Below are 21,515 nucleotides of genomic sequence, written 5' to 3' on the forward strand. Positions count from 1 at the left end.
TGTTCGCATTTCTGTAACAAACATAATGCTGAAGCATTTATTTAAAGGGACAAATCACTTAACAGGTTCCCTTTTTGTTTTAAAAAATACATGTTTTTAACATTTTCTCCCTCTCATTCAGCTTGTTTACACGGGAATTGGTTCCTCCTGCAAACTTAGCTTGCATTAACAGTCTCCCAATGCAGCATAGCAAAAGATGGTGGTGACTTGTTGCACAGTTTCGGGGCTGGCATAAAGGTATTCCTTGTATCAGATGGGTTTATCTGATGGGTTTATCAGATGGTTATCTGACCTACAAGGAACGGCTGAGGGAGCTGGGGTTGTTTAGCCTGGAGAAGAGGAGGCTCAGAGGTGACCTTAGTGCAGTCTACAACTACCTGAAGGGAGGTTGTAGTGGAGTGGGAGTCGGCCTCTTCTCCTGGGCAACTAGCGATAGGACAAGAGGACACAGCCTCAAGCTTCGCCACGGGAGGTTCAAGTTGGACATTAGGAAGAATTTCTTCTCAGAAAGGGTCATTAGCCAGTGGAAGGGGCTGCCCAGGGAGGTGGTGGAGTCACCATCTCTGGAGGGGTTTAAGGAAAGACTGGACATGGCACTTAGTGCCATGGTCTAGTTGCCATGGTGGTGTCAGGGCAATGGTTGGACTCGATGATCCCAGAGGTCTCTTCCAACCTGATCGATTCTGTGATTCTGTATCTAAATCGTGATATTTTTTAGGGGTTTGGGGGTTCTTCCACTCAGGATGAATTAAAAGCCGTACCCAGCCCACAGCCATAGGTACCAGCCTGGTAGGGAAGATGTGAGGGCGCAGAACGCTTCCAACCAGGGCTCAGTCTCAAGTCGGGAGGTCAGATTTGGGGCCGCTTACACCACTCCTGCCCAGTTCTCCCATTTCTCCCTGCGTTCAGCTGCTGCCGTACCAGCTCCGGCTGCAAACAGCCCGGCCTGCCCTCAATAACCACACAACATTTTAACTGTCGCTGTCCTCATTTTACTAAACACGATGCAAAGTGAGAAATCTGCGCTAAACAATTACATCTACGCTTAGATCTTAATTATTTTCCCCTCCTTAGCATGCTGCCAGCAGAGAGGTTTCTCGGGTCAGGTCAGCGGACAAAAGAGACAGAAATAGAAGCTGATTTTTCATGGCAAGCTGCCACAATCCTCCAGTCGGAGACGTCACGCTGGCCTTGGTGAGGAGGATATGGGACACCTTCCTCTTTCACCCCTGCTTTGGCACAAACAGCTTTTGTTGGAAACGACCTTTAAGATCATTGAGTCCAACCATTAACCCAGCACTGCCAAGCCCACCACTAAACCACGTCCCTCAGCACCACATCTACACGGCTTTTAAATCCCTCCAGGGATGGTGACTCCACCACTGCCCTGGGCAGCCTGTTCCAACGCTTGACAACCCTTTCGGTGAAGAAATTGTTCCTGATATCCAACCTAAACCTCCCCTGGTGCAGCTCGAGGCCGTTTCCTCTCATCCTAAATGACAGGAGAACATTTACAACTGGAGTATGATGTAAGTGTGGCACGAGGAGCTCCTCCCCTGGTTAAACAGCTCCTTCTTGGCTGTTAAGTGTCCTTGGATGAAACTGCATCTTACTTTGGGATTTTAACGTGAAACTGCAAAACTAAACACTTCAAGTCACCTCATGAGCACGTCCAATGAATTTCTTTCGTCATGTTTTGATCTGCAAATCTGCATTTCCAGGGTGAAGCAACACAAAGTGAGTTTTCTGGCATCTCTTTGCTTGTGAAATACCTTCCCAGCTCCCAGTTGTTATCGTCAGCCTGGGGAGGACTGAATTCCTCATCCTGCTCTCTCTGGCCGCGGCAGCAGGACCCTGAGCCCTCCTGCAACCTACGCGGGAAGCAGCAAGAAATGCAGGTTCCAGCTGCAAGCTCCCAGGCTGCCCAGCCCCAGGGGGGCCCAAACCCAAACCGGTTCTGCTTTCCAAAGCAAGGCTGCCATCGTTAGCTCTGATTGAGCCCTGCAAAGGGTGCTCTGAGCCCCGGATCCCCCATCACCCCCAGCCTGCACGCCATCCCACTGCCCTGCCTGGCCTCCAGGACACTTTGATGGCCGTTGACCCCGGGGTGGGGGGAGCAGCCCTGCCAGGGATGCTCCGGGAGGGAGATGCTGGGCTGGGCAAGTGGCAACAAGCCCCGGCAAGCCCTAGGCTCTGGCTGCCAGGCCATCCTCACCTGGTTTATTTTCCCCCTTCTATTTTCAGGGACAAGCCAAAAGCCGCCTGCACGCGAGCACAGCCCAGCCCGCCCTGGCGTCACCGACAGCATGCTCAAACACTATCGGCTGTCTATGCCTAAATTTCCTTTCAGGCAAAAATACAGGCTGGGTGGAGAATGGATTGAGAGCAGCCCTGAGGAGAAGGACTTGGGGGTGATGGTTGACGAGAAGCTCACCATGAGCCAGCAGTGTGTGCTTGCAGCCCAGAAGGCCAACCGTATCCTGGGCTGCATCCCCAGCAGCGTGGCCAGCAGGTCCAGGGAGGGGATTCTGCCCCTCTGCTCCGCTCTCATGAGACCCCCCCTGCAGTGCTGCGTCCAGCTCTGTGGCCCCCAACATAAGAAGGACATGGAGCTGTTGGAGTGAGTCCAGAGGAGGCCACGGAGATGATCAGAGGGCTGGAGCACCTCTGCTATGGAGACAGGCTGAGAGAGTTGGGGCTGTTCAGCCTGGAGAAGAGAAGGCTCCGGGGAGACCTTATAACAGCCTGCCAGTACCTGAAGGGCTACAGGAAAGCGGGAGAGGGGCTTTTTACAAGGGCAAGTAGTGACAGGACGAGGGGGAACGGTTTTAAACTGAAAGAGGGGAGATTGAGATTAGATATTAGGAAGAAATTCTTTACTGTGAGGGTGGTGAGACACTGGCCCAGGTTGCCCAGAGAAGCTGTGGCTGCCCCCTCCCTGGCAGTGTTCAAGGCCAGGTTGGATGGGGCTTTGAGCAACCTGGTCTGGAGGAAGGTGTCCCTGCCTGTGGCAGGGGGGTTGGAACTAGATGGGCTTTAAGGTCCCTTCCAACTCTAACCATTCTATGATTCTATGAAAACCAAGCCATTCACTTTTAAGAGTGAAAATGAACCCTTAACAACATCCATCTGTCCTCCTGTGCAACCTTCACCGCACCAAACGAGCCCAGCGGTCCAGAGCACTCGCAGGCTGAAGTCACATCCCATAAATCAAGGAGAGGGGTGTTGTCCTCCAAACATCACCGAGAGCTTTGAACAGTCCTGTGAGAACAGGATCCATCCTCAGAGCATTGTGGCCGGGTTCCCAAATGCTGAGCTCCAGGTTGCACGTACACACCAGGCACCTCACAGCTTCGGGATGCTCGCAGGCTTTTTAAACGACTGCTGTGCTCCTCTGGTGACACGGAGTAAATTTTAATGACCATGTTCGTAACCAGAGAGAAGGGTGTAAAACCAAACGCTGACACAACTTTAATTACAGCGACACAAATGTGCTGCTATAATATTTTTACAGTTCCTTTTTATAAATAATGCATGATCCTTCTGCTCAAAGTTTCCTCTACGTTCTTTTCCCGTGCAATAATTTACATTAATACATAATTTATTAGGGCAACTTGTAAAGCAATTACGGGTTTCAATCAATTTTTCTTCTCCTTTTTGGCAGATAAATGCTGTTTGGATCCTAACCCAAACATTTCTCCTCACACGGGTGTGCATCCAATTCCTGGGTTTTTTTCCTATGTCATTCAAGTCAAATTTCAGTCTCCCCGTCTCTGTGCACGGGGGAAAAGGCAGCCTGCATTTTTCACTGCCCCCTGTTTATGCTTGAGAGATGATTTCTAAATGTGGAACAATTTTAATGGTCATAATTAGCTGATGGCAGTGCCATAGAGCCTTCCCATTGCAGAAATACGATTAAAATACGATGCGCGGAGCTGTGCTTCAACGGGAAATGGAAACAACAGCCCCCAAATCTACCGCTGGAGAATAAACACCCCGGCGGGCTGCGGGCTCCTCGTGCCAACCGCCTGCACGGGGGAGGGAAATTCTCCACCTCGGCGGTGAAACGTGCCCTGATTTTCACCACAATCCGCTGGCAAGTTCTCCTCGCTCCAGCTGCACCTCGACGGCTTCCCCTCAACCCTTTGCGGATTGACTCTGCTTGAACGTGCACCAAGATGCTGTTCTACACTGACGGCTCTCCCAAAAACCCCCAAATCCCGCTTTCGGGATGTGATCGAGGGGCACCACCCCCCAGCTGGCCTGTCTTCTGGCTTCCTGGTTTTCCTCCGTCACCCACACAGGGTGACAAGACACTGCCAGGTAAGAGGCGTGCAACGGCGAGACCCAAGGGTGCAACTACCGTGGCACGCTCGTCCCTCGGGCCGGTGGTATTGCCAAACCGCACGGGGGGAGGAGCGTGCTGAAGGACGGACGAGCGTGCCGAAGGATCATAGAATCACAGAACGGTTTGGGTTGGGAGGGACCTTAAAGATCATCTAGTTCCAACCCCCTGCCACAGGCAGGGACACCTTCCACTAGACCAGGTTGCTCCAAGCCCCATCCAGCCTGGCCTTGAACACTGCCAGGGAGGGGGCAGCCACAGCTTCTCTGGGCAACCTGGGCCAGTGTCTCACCACCCTCACAGTAAAGAATTTCTCCCTAATATCTAATCTAAAACTCCCCCTTTCAGTTTAAAACCGTTCCCCCTTGTCCTGTCACTACTTGCCCTTGTAAAAAGCCCCTCTCCAGCTTTCCTGTAGCCCCTTCAGGTACTGGCAGGCTGCTAGAAGGTCTCCCCGGAGCCTTCTCTTCTCCAGGCTGAACAGCCCCAACTCTCTCAGCCTGTCTCCATAGCAGAGGTGCTCCAGCCCTCTGAGCATCTTCGTGGCCTCCTCTAGACTCGCTCCAACAGCTCCGTGTCCTTCTTATGTTCCCCAGAGCTGAACACAGCACGGCAGGGGGGGGTCTCACGAGAGCGGAGTAAAGGGGCAGAATCCCCTCCCTGGACCTGCTGGCCACGCTGCTGGGGATGCAGCCCAGGATACAGTTGGCCTTCTGGGCTGCAAGCACACACTGCCAACTTGTGTTGAGCTTCTCATCAACCATCACCCCCCCCAGTCCTTCTCAGGGCTGCTCTTAATCCATTCTCTGCCCAGCCTGTATTTGTGCTTGGGATTGCCCCAACCCACATGCAGGACCTTGCACTTGGCCTTGTTGAACTTCATGCGGTTTGCACAGGCCCAGCTCTCAAGCCTGTCAAGGTCCCTCTGGACGGACAAGCTTCATCCATCACCCCGCTCTGCCACAGCGCTCTGTGAGGACAAGTTCTGGGAGTGCTCTCCAAGGGAAAAAGCAAGTGACGGTTACTTTTACAAGAGCATTTCACAGAGGATGCACGCAGGATCCGTCCCCGCTGGGCTCAAACCCACCCTCCTCCTCCCTTTCACAAGCAGGGCTGTGCACGCAACGCCCGCCGTGCCAGGACTCTGATCCTGCAGCCAGGGCGACGGCACTTGACAGCACCTTGTCACCGCCTCAGTAAAACCCTGCCTGCAGCTTGCCTCAGAGATAATTTCTTGCTTACAGAGACAACATGAGGCCGTGGCTGTCGGCACGCGCCCGCTGAGGTTCTCCTAGAAGGCTGGACCAGTGCAGCCTCCGGTGCTACTGATTCAGACGTTGAGTGCTGCTTCTACACCTGCTAGGGACAAGCGAGGCGATGCTACCAATGCCTTGTTAAAATATTGCACATATTCCTCTGCTGTCCACCCAAAGACAGAAAAATTTCACTATAGGAAGCCAAAAGTAACGCCCCAACTTTCTAATACGCCATCTTCTTTCTCTAGCACAGTCACTGATATTTGCACTGGGGACATGCGATGGAGACAGCAGGGAAAGGAAAGGGAAAGGGAAAAAAAAGGAGAAAAAACCCCTATCCAACAGCAGGACAATTCTCATACTCCCAGGTGTTTCAAGGACCCATCAAGGAGAAAGGCAAAAAGAAATTGTTGAACTTATAATTTTAGGCTTTTCACCTTTAATCTTCCTCCCAGCAAAGGGCTATATCAAGATAAAAAAATAATAGTAATATTATCATCACACTGGCAGCAGTATTTCTTATAAATCTAAAAACCAAAAGATTATTTAGGACACCTTGAGAAGTGGATCTAACATTGCATTGTCCGACATATCAAGTCTTTAATAATGTTCACTCATATATTGACTCATATTACAGTCTATAATCAATTTTCAGATTCTTGTGGTGTTTAGTGCCTTACGAGGTATCTACATCTAAGATGCATGGGCTTCAGCTTACTCTTTTTCCCCACATTATGCCACGGGTAAGCAGGACCCCAGCCTTGCCATCTTGGGCTAGCTGGGTTTCTTGGTCATGGTGCATTACGTACCCCTTGGGGCTTTGACCCAACTTCTTCCTTCTCCTTACTGGAGATAAACTTCCCCGAGCCAATGCCTGTGGGAAGCTCCAGGGTTTGGAGGATGGTCTCCCTGGCAGCCTGGCCACAGCTGGGCTTTCCTCTGCCCTGCTGTCCCATGGCCACCGGGACTGGCTGCAGGCTGCCTTCCTGCCCAAAGCTGCCCTTGCTCCCAAAGGCAGCTGGGAAGACCCTGTGCTAAGACCCTCAGCCTCTTCTGGCTAAAAAAACCCAAGAAAATTCAGCCAACTTCCCTCCATCTCCCTCAATGTCACACATGGGACTACGACTCTTTGCCTCCCACTGGCTGTGCTGCCAGTCCAAACTTCTCTGTGTTTATCTATCTCAGTGCTTTCCACCAACAGGGACTTGGCCCTTTGACCAGTTTCACATTCGGTGCCATTATAACCATGGGACTTCTTTAAAATGTCAAGCAAGTTTTGACACTGGAATGGTCTGTGATCATGGTCCACATTTGGAGACATCAAGAAGAGCGTTCAGGAAAGATGCCTAAAATTAAACACAAGCCAACCAATGCCCTTGCATGCTGGAGAGACTGGCTCCTCCTGACTGGGCACGACGAAGACCATTACATGGCAAGCTGTGGTCAAGGAGGTGAGATTTGGTTCCCTTGCAAAGAGAATAATTTGGCAGCCAAGGAAGACCAGCGCAGCGCTATGAAGACACAGAAGGCTTTGTAAAAGCTCTCAAAGACAAGCTGCTTTTCAATTAGGCGCAGACTCTTCATATCTGCTCAAGAGCCTGCCAGTGCCACAGACAAAACCATCTGATTGGGTTTCTTTGTTCCTCACTCATGTCTGACAGGCAGGAGAAAGGGAACGGACTGTCTCTACCCCTTCTTGACTTCAAAGCTTGTGACTTTCATATGAAAAAACACAAATGCTTTCCATCTTCCCCCACCCCTCAATGACTGGAGTTATCAGAGAGCTTGGGAAATATCTCCTGTCAATGCATGTGCTCGGCTCCCATTAACGCTAATGAGAGTCGTGTCCAAGAAGAAAAGGGGCAGCCCCTTTGTCTGTAAAGTACTGGCTGTCATAGCAAGTATCTTGGCTCGAACTTGACCTACAATTTTAATTGGGTTTTGAGACTTCGCCTAGTGACTGGCTCCCCCCTACAAAACCCAAAGAGCACAATATAATAGCACATCCTCCAGCATTATCAGGCCAAGGCACCAATCCCTCATCAATTTTGGTGGCTGTTCAGCATAAAAATTGACAGCAAGCTCCGACATAAAAAGTAATAAACATCCTACACCATGGTTATTGTCAAAGGCAAAAAGAAGACGTTTTCCTTTCTGTTTGAGGCCTGTTCAAACACTTTGTGCCAAGTGGTAGAACATTATTAGTGATAATACTGATATTTATTACTTGCATCGTGCAGTCAAGAGCCATGGTCATGGGCTGGGTACTTAAACACAATCTCAGACCCAAAATGCTTATAATCTCAACTGAGTTACTCTAAAAATAAGCAGATATATCAAAGGGGAGGGGAAAAGAAATAAGCAACTCGCTCAGCTATGGCAACAGGGCAGGACCACCACCTCTGGGAAGGTGGGTAGCATGGGCATGATGGCCACCACTAGCGGGTGGTGGGGTGGGTGTCCCTCCGTCCCTGCTGTGCGGGGTAAGTGGGTGGATGCCCGCCCCAGGGTCTGCAGGGGAGCATTTTTTTGGAGAGATCCCACTAGTCAGGACATCTTCTCACCCATCGCTATATGGAAGCGGGAGTGGAGGTGGAGTAAATACGGACAGAAGTTTCTGTTACTTACCCATCACGCCACAAGAGAAGAGGGTAGGTCCTTGACTCATCTTTGGAGTGTGCTGCAAACAACCAGAAAAACTATTCACTTCTCGCAGACTCGACCGGGGCACCAGAAACCACCCTGCCTCCAGCCTCGGCAAAGCCGCACATCGCCCAGCAGGGAGGAGAGGCTCGGGCACCCACAATGGTCCCGTTTTGGCAGGGACTGGCAGACAGACCCAGTCATCTGCCCTCAATGAAATCAAATTTAATTAAACGCTGTGGAGAATTGGTGTCTACACGCAAGCTTGCAGATCATGGGTCCTGCAGCTAGTCCTTACCCATGGGAATAGCTGCAGCGAGGTCCCCAGGTCCCCAGCTCCGGGACCCAAAACAGTGGAGAAACTAAAGTGGGAGCCGCAATTCAACAGTAATTCTGGATTGGGCAAGAAAGAGCAGCAGTGGTATCTGAACCCCATCCAAGCCCATTAAGGCCTCCCATCTAGGTACAAAGTGGCTGTTTGGCACCTCTCCTATGGAGACAGGCTGAGAGAGTTGGGGCTGTTCAGCCTGGAGAAGAGAAGGCTCCAGGGAGACCTTCTAGCACCTTCCAGTACCTGAAGGGGCTACAGGAAAGCGGGAGAGGGACTTTTTACAAGGGCAAGTAGTGACAGGATGAGGGGGAATGGTTTTAAACTGAAAGAGGGGAGATTAGATATTAGGAAGAAATTCTTGACTGTGAGAGTGGTGAGACCCTGGCCCAGGTTGCCCAGAGAAGCTGTGGCTGCCCCCTCCCTGGCAGTGTTCAAGGCCAGGTTGGATGGGGCTGGGAGCAACCTGGTCTAGTGGAAGGTGTCCCTGCCCATGGCAGGGGGGTTGGAACTAGATGGTCTTTAGGGTCCCTTCCAACCCAAACCACTCTATGATTTGTTTTGTTTTGTTTTTAAACACATAGTGTGTTTCTAAGGCAAGGCACCCTCACCCCAGCACTTCTGGGGAATTCACATTCGAATTGTGCTGATTTGCACTAAAAATAGGGAAAAATGCCACTATATGGGTACAAAATAATCCTGGTTGCTTTTTACACTCTTTTTTTTCCAAGAATTTTCCTCTTGACAGCATAAGATACATCATCAGACTTCTAAAAATGGGCATGGACAGTTTTATATACAAAAAATCAATATGTCACGTGCAGCTACATGCCATTTCAGTTATGTCTGCAAAAACACACTTGCATACTAATTGTTCTTTTATTATCCCCCAAAATATCCATATTGTACTTCTGAAGTGTCTTTCCTGGCAACATCATCCCATCTGACCCAGGCTTTACATCATCTGAGGGAAGCACCAGCATGACCTCCCCGTTCATCTGTGCTGCCATAGCTGCGTTGTATCTGGCGTTAGGCCACCGCATTCGCACCTTCTCTCCTGATTCATGGTTTACACGTTGCCTGCTCACATAATGATGATGATAATAATGATGTACCAAATGCTGGCACATGCCTCTACAGAGCAATCCAATAAAAGGATCCCACTTCATATACAGAATACTGTAAATATTGAATATAGAGGGATGCGGAGGCAGAAAACAATGATGGGGCGCAGATGTGGAGAAGGTCAATAAGTGTTGGTCACCTTCTTTGGAGCACATGTGCCACTTTTCTAGGTGAAGAAAGGATATCTCCATCTGTCAAGCGCCACCTTATGAAATGGCAGGTAGAATTAATCAGGAGACAGCAAGGACAGGCAGCTGTCTCCAAAGAGTGGCCAAAGTGGAGCAGCGATGGAAGTGGGATGAGCCCCAGAGAAGGCAGCAGTTGTGCCAGCCCCAGAGACCAGCTACTGCCTGCAAACTCGTGAGGGAGAGGAACAGCTTTAGGTGACATACGTCCCATGCTGAGTATAATAACCATTTTGTAAGAGTTTCATCTTAACAGCGAATTGGGAATGGAACCAAACGAGCCCATCGGGTGCTGGTAGGTGATACTGTTCCCACTACTCGGACATATATTTCCTTTAGGTTTTGTTTTTTGGCCATTCCCATGAAGTCAATGGAGAAACTCTTGCTTTCTTTGGTGGATCAGACTTCTTGTGAACAACTGCCCCAATTTATCAGCCCAGACAACCCAGCAATTCAACCTGTGTAACCAGGACTATCGTTGCACCACTGACCCGGCCCCAGAGCTGCGGGAGGCACTTGGCAAATGTGCAAGGGCAAAGTTTGGCATTACAGCTCCGTGCCTCTGCTGCCTGCCACCGGACAGCCCGGGTGCCCAGCCCTTCCCGTAGCAGTAGAAGAAACTACTTCTCATCTGCCTCTCTGCAGCAAGCTCTCCTCTGCCTGCCCCGCACAGCTCCTGGGGCACAGCCACTGTCAGGTGCTCAGGCTCCCCCCTCGCCGCCCCGAGAGATGCTGCCTTCCCAGCAGGAGCCAACACTAAAGCAAGGATGTTTTTCTAATGTATCAATATCCTTCCTTCCCAAATATCACCCTTTTAAGGCAGGATTTAACGCTGCCTCTGGCTTGCTCACCTTCTCCTCCACCACACAGTGCCAGGGCAGCCTGCCTTCGCCCCGGCACGCTGCGCTCTCTGCCCGGGAAGCCCGGCTGGACAGTTCGTCATCCTCAGCAAACTTAGGCACTTATATTTCTTTTATGCTCAAAATGCCCATTTATGGCCAGCCCTGCCAGACGCTTCCTGCCGTGTTCCTGCACGTCCTTATCTGAGGCTTTCAGAGCACCCTGTGAGGAACAGCCTTTTGGTCTAATTTCTTCTCGGACTACGACCATCTCTCCTGGAGGGCAGAGGAGCAAACATCCACGACCAGCCTTGCTGTTGGCTGCCTCACACAGCTCTCCATCCTCCCGCACCTCCTCCTGCCCCTGCTCCCCACCCTCACTCGCTCGGACATTCACCCCAGATGTGTTACCCCCCATTTCCCACTACCGTTGGTATGCACAGCCCCACGGCCTCGCTCGCCCCTTGCAGCATCATTTAAGCTGTTTGCTGCCCCTAATTTAGTTTTTTTTTTGTTGCCTGCTCACTCAGTGTGGTTGGATTTGCACCTCTCCAGGCTGCCAGCAAGACTGCTGTACCACAGCACTGCCGTTCACCATCTCCCTCTTAATCCTGCTGCTCACTTACTCATCTTTCTATTAATGATGAGCATCTGTTCGTTGCTGGTGAAGCAACTTCTTGCCTGTGCTATTCACAGCGTTGATTATATGTTTTTCTACTGTTTATTAGGAAGAAATTCTTTCCTGTGAGGGTGGTGAGACACTGGCCCAGGTTGCCCAGAGAAGCTGTGGCTGCCCCCTCCCTGGCAGTGTTTAATGCCAGGTTGGATGGGGCTTTGAGCAACCTGGTCTAGTGGAAGGTGTCCCTGCCTGTGGCTGGGGGGTTCGAACTAGATGATCTTTAAAGTCCCTTCCAACCCAAACCATTCTGTGATTCTGTGATTGCATGCCGACTGAAATTCACATATGCAAAAGCCACAGCACTCCAATCATATACTAAACGCCTGCTCCTTGGATATTAATGCAGCTCAGTAGAAATCGGTGCTATAAACCATCTAAAGATCCAGCCCTGCAGCACAAAAAAACCCTTATTATAAAGCTACAGCAAAGCTCTCAGATGCAAAAGAGTTTTGAATGAAGATTTTACAAAGCTTACCAGCTCAGTCCTGCATGTTACGGAGTCAGCACCTTTGTTTTCCCCAGTTTTGGTTAAGATCATCACCATGGTAATGCAGCCCTGCCTCGGAGTCCATCAGGGTCCAGGCGAAGGGCGCCGGCAGCCGCGGTCTGGCGAAGCTCCTCTTTCAGTGCATGTTCCCCCGGGAAAGGCTCGGCCCCGCCGGCTCCCACCGGCTCCTCGGGGGATGCACGGGAACAGCCTCCGAGCACGGAAAATTCCCTGTAATGCACAGAGAGAGGGACAGCTTTAAGGGACTCGCCTGGGGAGACGGTGGGATGAGGCGGGGTGTGCTGGGCAAGGGGCGAGCACTGCCCGAAACACACCCCGCCGGCAGTTACTCCAGGGGAGTATTTATTTTAGAGTCTGAAATATTGTTGGTGTTCCTCCACACCCCACCAGCACGGAGGTGTTCCGCGGTACGGGCACTTGCACGAGCTGTCGGCAGCACGTAGGGTACTCAAGGCGAGCCGGAGGGACAGAAGTATCTCAAGCAAATGAATGAATAATCAAATAAATAAATAAATAAATAAATGAATGAATAAATAAATGACGTTTCCTCTGAATGCTCCCTTTGAAAAAGGGAACTCGTATCCCCTACGCTGAAGATACGGAGGCTTTGGTAGAAGGGCTCGTTAAAGCCCTAGGGTTGATCTCACAGAAGCCCGTGCCCCCAGACCAACTGGGAGCAGATGTCCAGCAGAAAAAAGCCCCTGCAGCATCATTAAGGCTGTGAAATCCCCTGGATGCCCCTACCCCACCCCACCTACTCCCTGATTCCCCATTTGGGGAAAAGCAAGGCAAAGAATTGCCTGGAAGGAAGGAGAGCTCCCTGCCCTGAAATCCGAAGGGCCACACTATGCCTCTTGATCCTCACCTATTTCTCAGGTAGTTTTAGGTAGGAAAAGCTAAAGGCTGCACCACGAGGAACGTGCACTAAAACCCAAGCTGCCAGCCAGGCCCAGGCAGCGCCGTGCAGGCCTCAGCACGAGCAGCTGCCCCGCTCTGCCTCCCCTCCCGGCACCCTCTCCGATAAGCTGACTCCCGTGTAAAAGCAGACAGATTGCAACTCAAATCTGATTATAGAAATCAGTGTTTTCCTCAAATCACTCCTCTAATCCCGTTTCGCTATTTTCTTGCCTTACAGTTAATGCAAACAAACGAAACCACCGTTTGCGTGATCCCAAGAACATAAAACACTGATCTTGTAACCCACAGTGAAAACCCAATTGCAATATTTAAGGACAATATTTGAGAATATGCCACTAAGTATTAAACCTCATTACAAACTGATATGGCTTCTCTTCCCAGCTCATAAATCACCTTTTCTGTGTTTACGTGGATTAGAGCTTGCAACGGTGTTATGAGTAGCTCATTTGAAGGCCAGCTGGCTGCTAAAGAAAAATCACCTGCTATTATTTTGTGAGGACAAAGTTCATCCAGAGTGCAAAGCCAGGATTGGGAATCAATACATTTTTCCAAAGATTTACTGTTCCCAAGGGCACGTGGTACAGTCTCCAGCTTCTTACGGGACGCTGGTGGGCTTATAAAATACAATTTACTGGGCAACCCAATGACCAAATGGAAACCATCAAATAGAAAAGCAAAGCACTTCAGACTGTCACAATGACACAAAACTTGCCGAGCCCAGATCACATGTTTGTACTGCGGATAGCCTGGGTTTGTGCGAGGAGAGCACGACGTAAGGAGGATGGGGTGGCTGGAGGACCAACTGACTAACACAGCAACGTGCCCCCATCACCGCAGGGTCACAAACCCACCGGTGATCCTGGAGGCAGCTCAGACACCTCTGGTACAGAACACGGACCCCCAAGGTTATGCTCAGAGGCTCCACAAGCTCTGCGCTGGGGCCAGCTCGGGGACATCAAGCTGTTTTCCAGGAGCAAGCAGAAAGTGTCGCTGTATGGTCATCAATAAGCTCCACAGGAGCTTTAAATTTCTGCGTTTTGACGGTCCTTGCATCAAATATATCAGTATGGTACAAAACCTAGAGGTCCTGTTCAGGAGGGATGGCTGCTTACACCAGGCTCTGAATGAACACAAGAGAAAGGGATGCTCCCCAAAAAGGGCTCCCAGTGGCAGCATGTAACAAGCGGGGACAAACACAAGCTGCGTGGAAGCAAGGACCAAATAACATGGAAACAACGATACAGGGGAAAATAAGCAACGCTGCGTGCCTCCAAGCTGGAGAGGCTAAGCCAGGTTTAAAGGTTTAAACCCCACCCAAAGATGAGGAGCAGGAGGCTCTTGGGGAAGCCACTGGGAAAACCCCCGGAGCCAAGCTGGCAGTGCCCTCATGCTCCCCTGCGCCGTACCATGGATGGCTAAAGCACAGGACGTGGACTAAAAACGCCCGAGGGTTATATTTTATCTGCCACAGTCTCAGCTGTGCCCAATCCCGATGTATAGACAGCGATGCTGGCCATGGGGCCAGACTCACTGTGCTTTGGGGGATGCTCGGGCCATCACAGCGGAGATCAAACGAGCGTTCGGAGCAGCATGAAAGCGGTTAAGCGCGGTTCCTCGTTAACAGGGTATGCTTTCTTCACAAATAATTATCTTTCCCTAAGGTAATGATTAATGCTGCTGCAGCAGGCTCCTATACACACCCAGGCGTGCGGCGGGCAGGAACAGCGGCAAGTGCAGGCAGAGGCTCCCTGCCCGAGCTGGACGGGCAGCACCTCCCCTCTCCCTGCTTCATCTCCTGCAATTAACACAACCCTAACGATAACGCAGCAAACCGCTGGCCACACTGCAAGCTGGCAGCTAATGTCACCCAACGTCGGGTCCCAGGCGTGCCTTTGGGTCTGGGCTCTTGTAACTACCCACTTGGTTTGGTTGGGAAATCATCCCCACCGAGAACCTGCAATAAAAAGGAAAAACTTCCCAGTGGAACGCGATCTTTGGCTCCCCATCCTGCCTCGCCGGGCTCCTGACGCACGGCGTGACCCAGCGCCATCCTGCCCCGGCATGTCCTACCGATGCAAACAAGTGCCCTGGGACAGAAACGCCTCTGCAGACCCGGCACGTTCTCCCTATTGACTCTGAGGAGGAAACTACTGTGTATTTATAGACCGGAGGCTTTCACACATGCTAATAAAAAGATACTCTTCGGGGACCATTAATTATTTTAAGACATGTATTTCCTCATTTGCAATCAGATAAAGGAACTATCTTCATCCCCGTGTCAAGGTTAAGTTTAGACTTGAGCCACGGACGCTCTCCTGAGCTGCACGGAGCACCCACAAGAAGCAGTAGCACACCGAAACCCCCAAATTTTAGCAAACTGTGCTTTTTCCGTGGGTATTGCTTCGAAATACAGACCAAGCAGAAGCCTCTGTGATCTTTATAATTACAGAGGTGGAAAGAGGTATCTCTCACATCTGCTTTCTGGACAGTATCACAGCAAAAGTGTTGGTCTTGGAAAAAAATTACACTGCAAAAAGAAGTAAGTCAGATGATTTCAGATTTCAACTTGCTGTGGGATCATCACCCTCTGCACAGAAAACATTCAGCCCCCATCCAACTCCAAATAATCCATCTCCAGACACACACTCTGACATAAAACCTATTTACAGGCAGAAAAGGCACGCAGGAACGAGGAGCCGGAGCCGTATTTCGCATACTGATGATACACCTTGCAAGCAGCACGGCGGGATCGCTCTCGGTATAGACGTCACCTGCCCCTGCTGAATTTTTAAACTCTGTTGCCCAAAGCCTCCAGTGAATAAAACAACCCACACAGGACCCTGCTTCCTACCCCCTGCCCCAGCCCTGTTCCTGGAGAAGTACTCAGGCACCTTTTGACTGCACAGAAAGTTTGCTTAAAGCCCTGCAAGAGGAAAAGGGAAGCGTTCCTGACCTTTACTTTCTGAATGAAACCGAGAGCTGCCCATCCCTCTCCAGGCAGAGCATTTCCAGCCACTTCCAAATCCCTCCCAAACTGTGTGAAAGCAGAGGAAGGACAAACACCCAAGCCCAGGCTCCATCCTCAGAGTAACTGTGGACTTGGCTCCATCACCACCAGCAGCGTCATCCCAAAATGCAACCGAGAGCACCCTTTGGCTCAGTGAAAAATCTTCCCACCATCACCACACTGTGAACTCCAGAGAGCCAATGCTGATGCTACACAAAGGCACAAGGTGCTTTGGGAATCAAGGTTGGAGCAAGCCAAGTCCCCAAGTCTCCCGGCTTTGAGCATCTTCTAGCAGCCGCTGCCCCGAGGTTTATCCCAGGGCAGGAGGGTTCAGAAGTTGCAAATGCCACCAAAGGAGCAACGAATACCAGCAAGGACAGAGGCAGCAGGTTGATATAAGCAGTTCTCTGAGAGGCAAAGCAATGAATGCAGCTTGGTGGTGGAAAACACCAACCTTGCCTCCTCCGAGAGCAAAACAACGGGCTGAGTGAAGAGCCGCCGCGATCACGCAGTTTATCTAACACAGTTTAGACCCACACGTTTGAAGAACCCAACCTAATCCCTCCGGGCCAAACTCTGAGCATGTTTCTAAGGTTTAACCCCCTCTCACCAATTACACAGAAATTCTCCCCCTGCTATGCAGGCTCTGATTTCTCCATGTAGACAGACTGCTGAGGAGCCTGGGGCACGGGCACACCACAGCCCGCCAACCCCCCTCCAGGCACTACAGGTGACTTACAAGGAATTTGGGGAAATAGCCAAAACTGGTCACCGCAATGGAAAATTGTGGGGTTTAAGGCTTTCTAGAGAGCACCACGCTGCAATTTTTATCCAAACTAAAAATCACGTCCCCTCTCCCCATCCTTCAGCTTCTTAGAAGGGATTCAGGGCTACATGGACACCCCTCAGTGCACAGCCTGTCTCACCATCAGTGCTTCAGAGAACACCAAGAAGTACATCTTAATTTATTGCGTTAAGAACTTGGAAAAATCCTTGCAGCCTGTCATTTGCACGTAGCTAAGTGCGGGCGCATTTCCTCACTCAGGCAACAATTTGCCTTCTGCAGCAGGGCTGAGAGGTGCTCAGCTCTGGGCAACTTGCTCCTCCTGCTTGACCACTCTTCCACGTCATTAGCGAATATTGATCGTATTTATGGGGTTAAAACCTCCAATAAATGTGAAAGATGCCATTCAGGGCCTGAGAAGAAGTCTTTACCCTCTGAAAATGCCCCATGGACTAGTCCTGAGTAAACAGGATCATGAGTCAGCGCACATGACTTCAAAGGACAGAATTTCCACGGATGCAGCTACGTCAGGATCGTCCCCTGGGATTCCGCATCAAGAGGAAAGAGCTGCCCCAGGCTCCCCAGCCTTGGGAGGAGAAAGGCTGCAGCCCTGCTCCATCTCGCCCTGAGCCTGCAGTCACCTCCTCCTGCTCCACAGGCTCGTCCCCAGCTCCTGGAAGGGCAGGCATGGTCCTGCCAAGGGGCTGGAGAAGGGCTCCAGCGCAGGAGACCACGTGTCCTGCACGGTGCTCCCCTCCCACCCCACTCCTGCCTGGCAAGGACTCGAGCTTGCCACGTGCTCCAGGTACTCAGAAATTACCAGCCAAAGAAAAGGAAGAAAAAAACGTCCTCCTCTGCCTGCTGCTTGCAGCTGGACTAGTCTTTTCCAGGGCTAACAAGATAAATACACACTTTCAGCATTAATTAATAAGTACAAGACTTGCCTACACTTAACATTTTTAATGGCCAGCATGGCACAGGGGAAAGCAGGAAGAGGTTGTGTTTAAGATGAGTGTCACTCCATAGGTCTGCACGGCTTCGAGCACCACATCACCTCGTTTCTTACAAGCAACAGCTTCACGTAGGAACGGAGGCTCTCACCGACGCAGCCCAGCACCCGTGCGTGCCACAGAGCTGCCAGCGCAGGACGGAATCACAGAATCAGTCAGGTTGGAAGAGACCTCTGGGATCATCAAGTCCAACCATTGCCCTGACACCACCATGGCAACTAGACCATGGCACTAAGTGCCATGTCCAGGCTTTTCTTAAACACATCCAGAGATGGTGACTACACCACCACAGCCCGGACGGAGCCGACCCATACAGCCATGATAACAAAACCCACAGCCAGAAGGAGCCAGAGGTTTCCTGTGACAGTGCCCACCTCGAGGGGCTGCGTTAGGAACGGAAAATACGATGTGCAGCCACCACCGATGGCCACGTGCAACCTGGCTTACAGAGGTCCAAGGTTAACCCTCGCTACCAAGAACAACGGATGTACCAGGGTCCTGCCCACAACCATAAATTAATTACTAAGCAAATAAAAATCTGTAATTTCACCCTGATCCCTGGCTCCAAGTGCCTGGGAACTACCTCAACCCAACACCAAAGACACGCAAGTCCCCAGCACCCTGAGCCCCAAAAAACATGTCCAAACACCCCCAGCCTCTAGGGAGAGCCTGAAGCCCAAGCTCACACACAGTCCTGCACATATGGATTGGACCCCATCTGCATGCAAGCTCTCACCAGAAGAAATAAGAGCAATTAAGGAAAATTACACACCATCTAGTTGAGTAAAACACATCAGGTTTATTGCCCCTGTGCTCTCAGGGAAGAGGAGTGGCAGGAGAATGACTCCCTTACACACGAGCAGCAGAAAGGCACTGAAAGGACAGGGCAGGGGCAGAGGTGCTTTGTCTCAGCATCTTAGCTCGAAGCAAATGGTGCTGGCAGTGACTTTGCCTTTTCCTCCCTGGCAACTGAAAAGGAAAAGAGGAGAGCAAAATTAGTCATTGCAAAACAGCAACTGACGAGCGAGAGGCACAAACGAGGAGAGGTGCCAGTTAGACGTGCGAAGCGACTACACGGGACCCAGCTCGCTGCACCAAGACTCGGGCGTGGTAGTTAAAGAGAAGAGCATACACATTTGGAGCACTAATATGGGCTCTTTGACATCTCCTGATTGCACATTCATACATTTTCATGGAGGACCAGCACCAGGCCTCCAAAGGGATCACTCCTCAGCCGGCCATGTGTGGAGGCTGACGAGCTGCTCACATCTGAGGGTGCATCCCCAGCACATCACTCTGCCACGGAGCAATGCCAGGACCAGCTCAGCCCCAATGAGCCCAGCGCCCTCCTCTCCCGGCAGGACTGAGCCCAGGGGAGTCCCACACGAACGCAGCCCTCCCAGCAGCCACGCTGGCTTGGGGACAGGCACTGCATGGCGCCCTGTGGGCCATACAGACACATCCCACAGGATGCTCTCAGCCCCAATGGCTGTAGAGATGGCACGTTCTCTTTCAGCAAACCTGTAATCATTGCCTAATCCGCTCATTAGGGGACTGCTTCTAATTTTGAGCAGTATTTCCAAGGAATACGGGAAATATTGGACCAAGGGTTGTCTCTGGAGAAGAGCAGCTGACGCAGCAGCAGCAGTCCAGCCTGCTGGTCCAACGAACCATCTCACCTTTCTGCCTTTCTTTTTCACCCCCCAGTTGTGAGATTTATTACAAGAATTTGCAATGGTCTGTGAGACACTGTGAGTGTTGGCCACGCTCCCAAAAGCTGAGGAATTGCTGAATTGAGAATTGCTTTGGCTGCTTCATCTCAACAACCAGGGATGCTCAACAAGCCAGCGGAGCTCAGGTTTACTTTTAATTACCGCTCAGAGCGTGCTGCTCTAGTAAACAGACACAGGAAACAATTCTTGTTTCTTGCTTATATTCTTTTCCAATATACAGCCTGAAATGTCTGAGACGGAGACAGTAAACACAGCCCCACCAGTTGGATACTGTTTGCAAGTCACATTTCTCCCTTTTTTGAGGCTGAGCTGGAGCATCAGTAGAGGCTGATGCCCCCTGAAGAAATATCTGGATTTAAAGCAGGGAAATATGTATGTATCAATTGCCAGACTTCACATCATCTCCTACCACCTCATCTTTATGGATAAATACCCTAAGGCTGCTGATCCTCACATGAAGCCCAGTAAAATGATCACTTAGGACCTTCCAAAAATTAAAATTATCTACCTGAACGAGGCAGGTAACATTTTCAGAGTTTCAAATGCTTTCAGCAGACAGTCTCTGTGCCCACACAGGGCACCACCTGTGCCCGCCGTCACCTGCAAACCCTACGAGACCGCTGTTTGCATTAGACCAAAGTCCTTCTGCTCTTGGGCAATCTCTGGGGATTCATTTCTTAGCTGAGAAAAAGCTTTCAAAGAGCTCCTCGGCTCCTGAAAGACGAGCCTAGAGCCTTTATTAATCCTCTTAGCGACCGAAAGGCACATCTCCGCAGTGTTTGTCCACTCGTTGCCATCAACATTGCGCTGGCAAGAGGAAGGTACAGCAGCAGTGCAACCACAGAGACAGGGAAGGAGTCCTCTGGGGCTGGGAAACCTTTGCCCATGCTGCCACCTCAGTCTCTCCATCATGCTGGGAATAACATAAATCTCTTCAGCGAGAGGAGTCAAACATCTGTGAGTTGTCTGAATTAGCGCAGATTTGGCAGACTGAACAGCAAACTTGTATCGCCCCGCAGCCTTCAAATTTCTTGTTTTCCTCGGGTTCATTAAATACATCACAATCTGTTACCAGAAGACAGTTCCTACGTGCACCCGCTGCCAAGGAGCTGGTTTTGATAGCTCTGGAGGAGACAAGGGATTGTGTGAGGAGGAGAAGAGGCTCTTCCTAACTCAGCAGGGCAAGGAGAGGACGGGCTGCAGCCACCCTGCCTCCTCCAGCAACCACCCGCTGCACGGCAAGGCTACTTCCAACAGGTAAACCCAGTGTGGCCAAAGCTGGAGGTGATTTTGGGAAGCTTTGAGGGGAACAGAGCTGAAGAGTGTGGGAAAAGCAGGAGGAGACACCTTCAAAAGCCAGGGATGTCCTGCAGCATCATCCCAGCTGGGAGGGATGGCCACACCATGTCCAGATGGAGAAACCAGGCTCTGTGAGGGTTATTCATACCCACGAGCAGAGCCCTGGGCACAAGGTATCCCCGATACTTGGGGAAATTGGGGTTTCCTCACTGCTGCTGGGCAAGCCTGGCAGCACAGGGCCCGGGCACGCGGCAAAGGCATCGCCAACACCAAGCCGTGGGCAGAATAGCCTGATGCCGTGATGGGGAATGGTGCTCGAGGCTTCCCCTTCCCTCAAAGGCAGCCTTTCGCTACGAGGAAGAAGTCAAAGCAAACACCCACTCACCGTGTTTACCCATTTAAATCAAAGCCAAGCAGCACTGAAACGCGCCCGACAGCATTTCCACGGAGTCATTCATTGAGAGTTTGGACTTGGATTTCAGCTGGTGTTTTTAATATCGCAGGGAGACGCTTACGAGGCTGGAATAATACCGAATCTGTTGCTATAACACACTCGCAGCTCCTGCGAGGTGTCAGCAGCACGTAAAGCACAAACCTCGTGCAGGTTTGGCTCCTTTGGGGGCTCCCCGAGGGATGAAGAAGTAACGCCCGCAGAGGAGAGTCTTCCCGGCGTTGGGATGGTTCATCCCCTGGAGATGCCCAATTCCTGAGCAGCTGGAGCGGGGCAGGATGAGCCCCGCTATGGCTTGGCACCGATAAAAGCCTGGATTTTGCAGCCCGTCTCTGAGACGAGAGAAAAAAACCCTATCCAGCAGTAAGTGGAAATGAAAACAGTCCCCGCTTTTATTTGGGCTGG

General features: G+C 51.1%; 1 protein-coding gene across 3 annotated transcripts in view; it reads right to left on the reverse strand.

Moving 5' to 3' along the window:
- The window catches only part of FAM53B (family with sequence similarity 53 member B), a 49,305-nt gene that overhangs the window by 20,540 nt on the left and 7,250 nt on the right, over positions 1–21,515 (reverse strand). For 2 of the 3 annotated variants that reach the window (XR_011048096.1, XM_068399813.1), the window contains exons 2-3: positions 11,876–12,118; positions 8,230–8,281 (exon numbers count right to left, since the gene is read on the reverse strand). Coding sequence is in view for 2 of the 3 variants with exons in the window: in XM_068399813.1 (XP_068255914.1) it covers positions 8,230–8,281; positions 11,876–11,944 (121 nt within the window). In the remaining variant the exon portion in view is untranslated. Of the gene's footprint in view, positions 1–8,229; positions 8,282–11,875; positions 12,119–18,399; positions 18,597–21,515 lie in introns of all 3 variants that reach the window. The other variant, XM_068399814.1, reaches the window with a different exon arrangement.

The sequence above is a fragment of the Nyctibius grandis genome, chromosome 4, assembly GCF_013368605.1.
Source record: "Nyctibius grandis isolate bNycGra1 chromosome 4, bNycGra1.pri, whole genome shotgun sequence".
Taxonomy (NCBI): domain Eukaryota; kingdom Metazoa; phylum Chordata; class Aves; order Nyctibiiformes; family Nyctibiidae; genus Nyctibius; species Nyctibius grandis.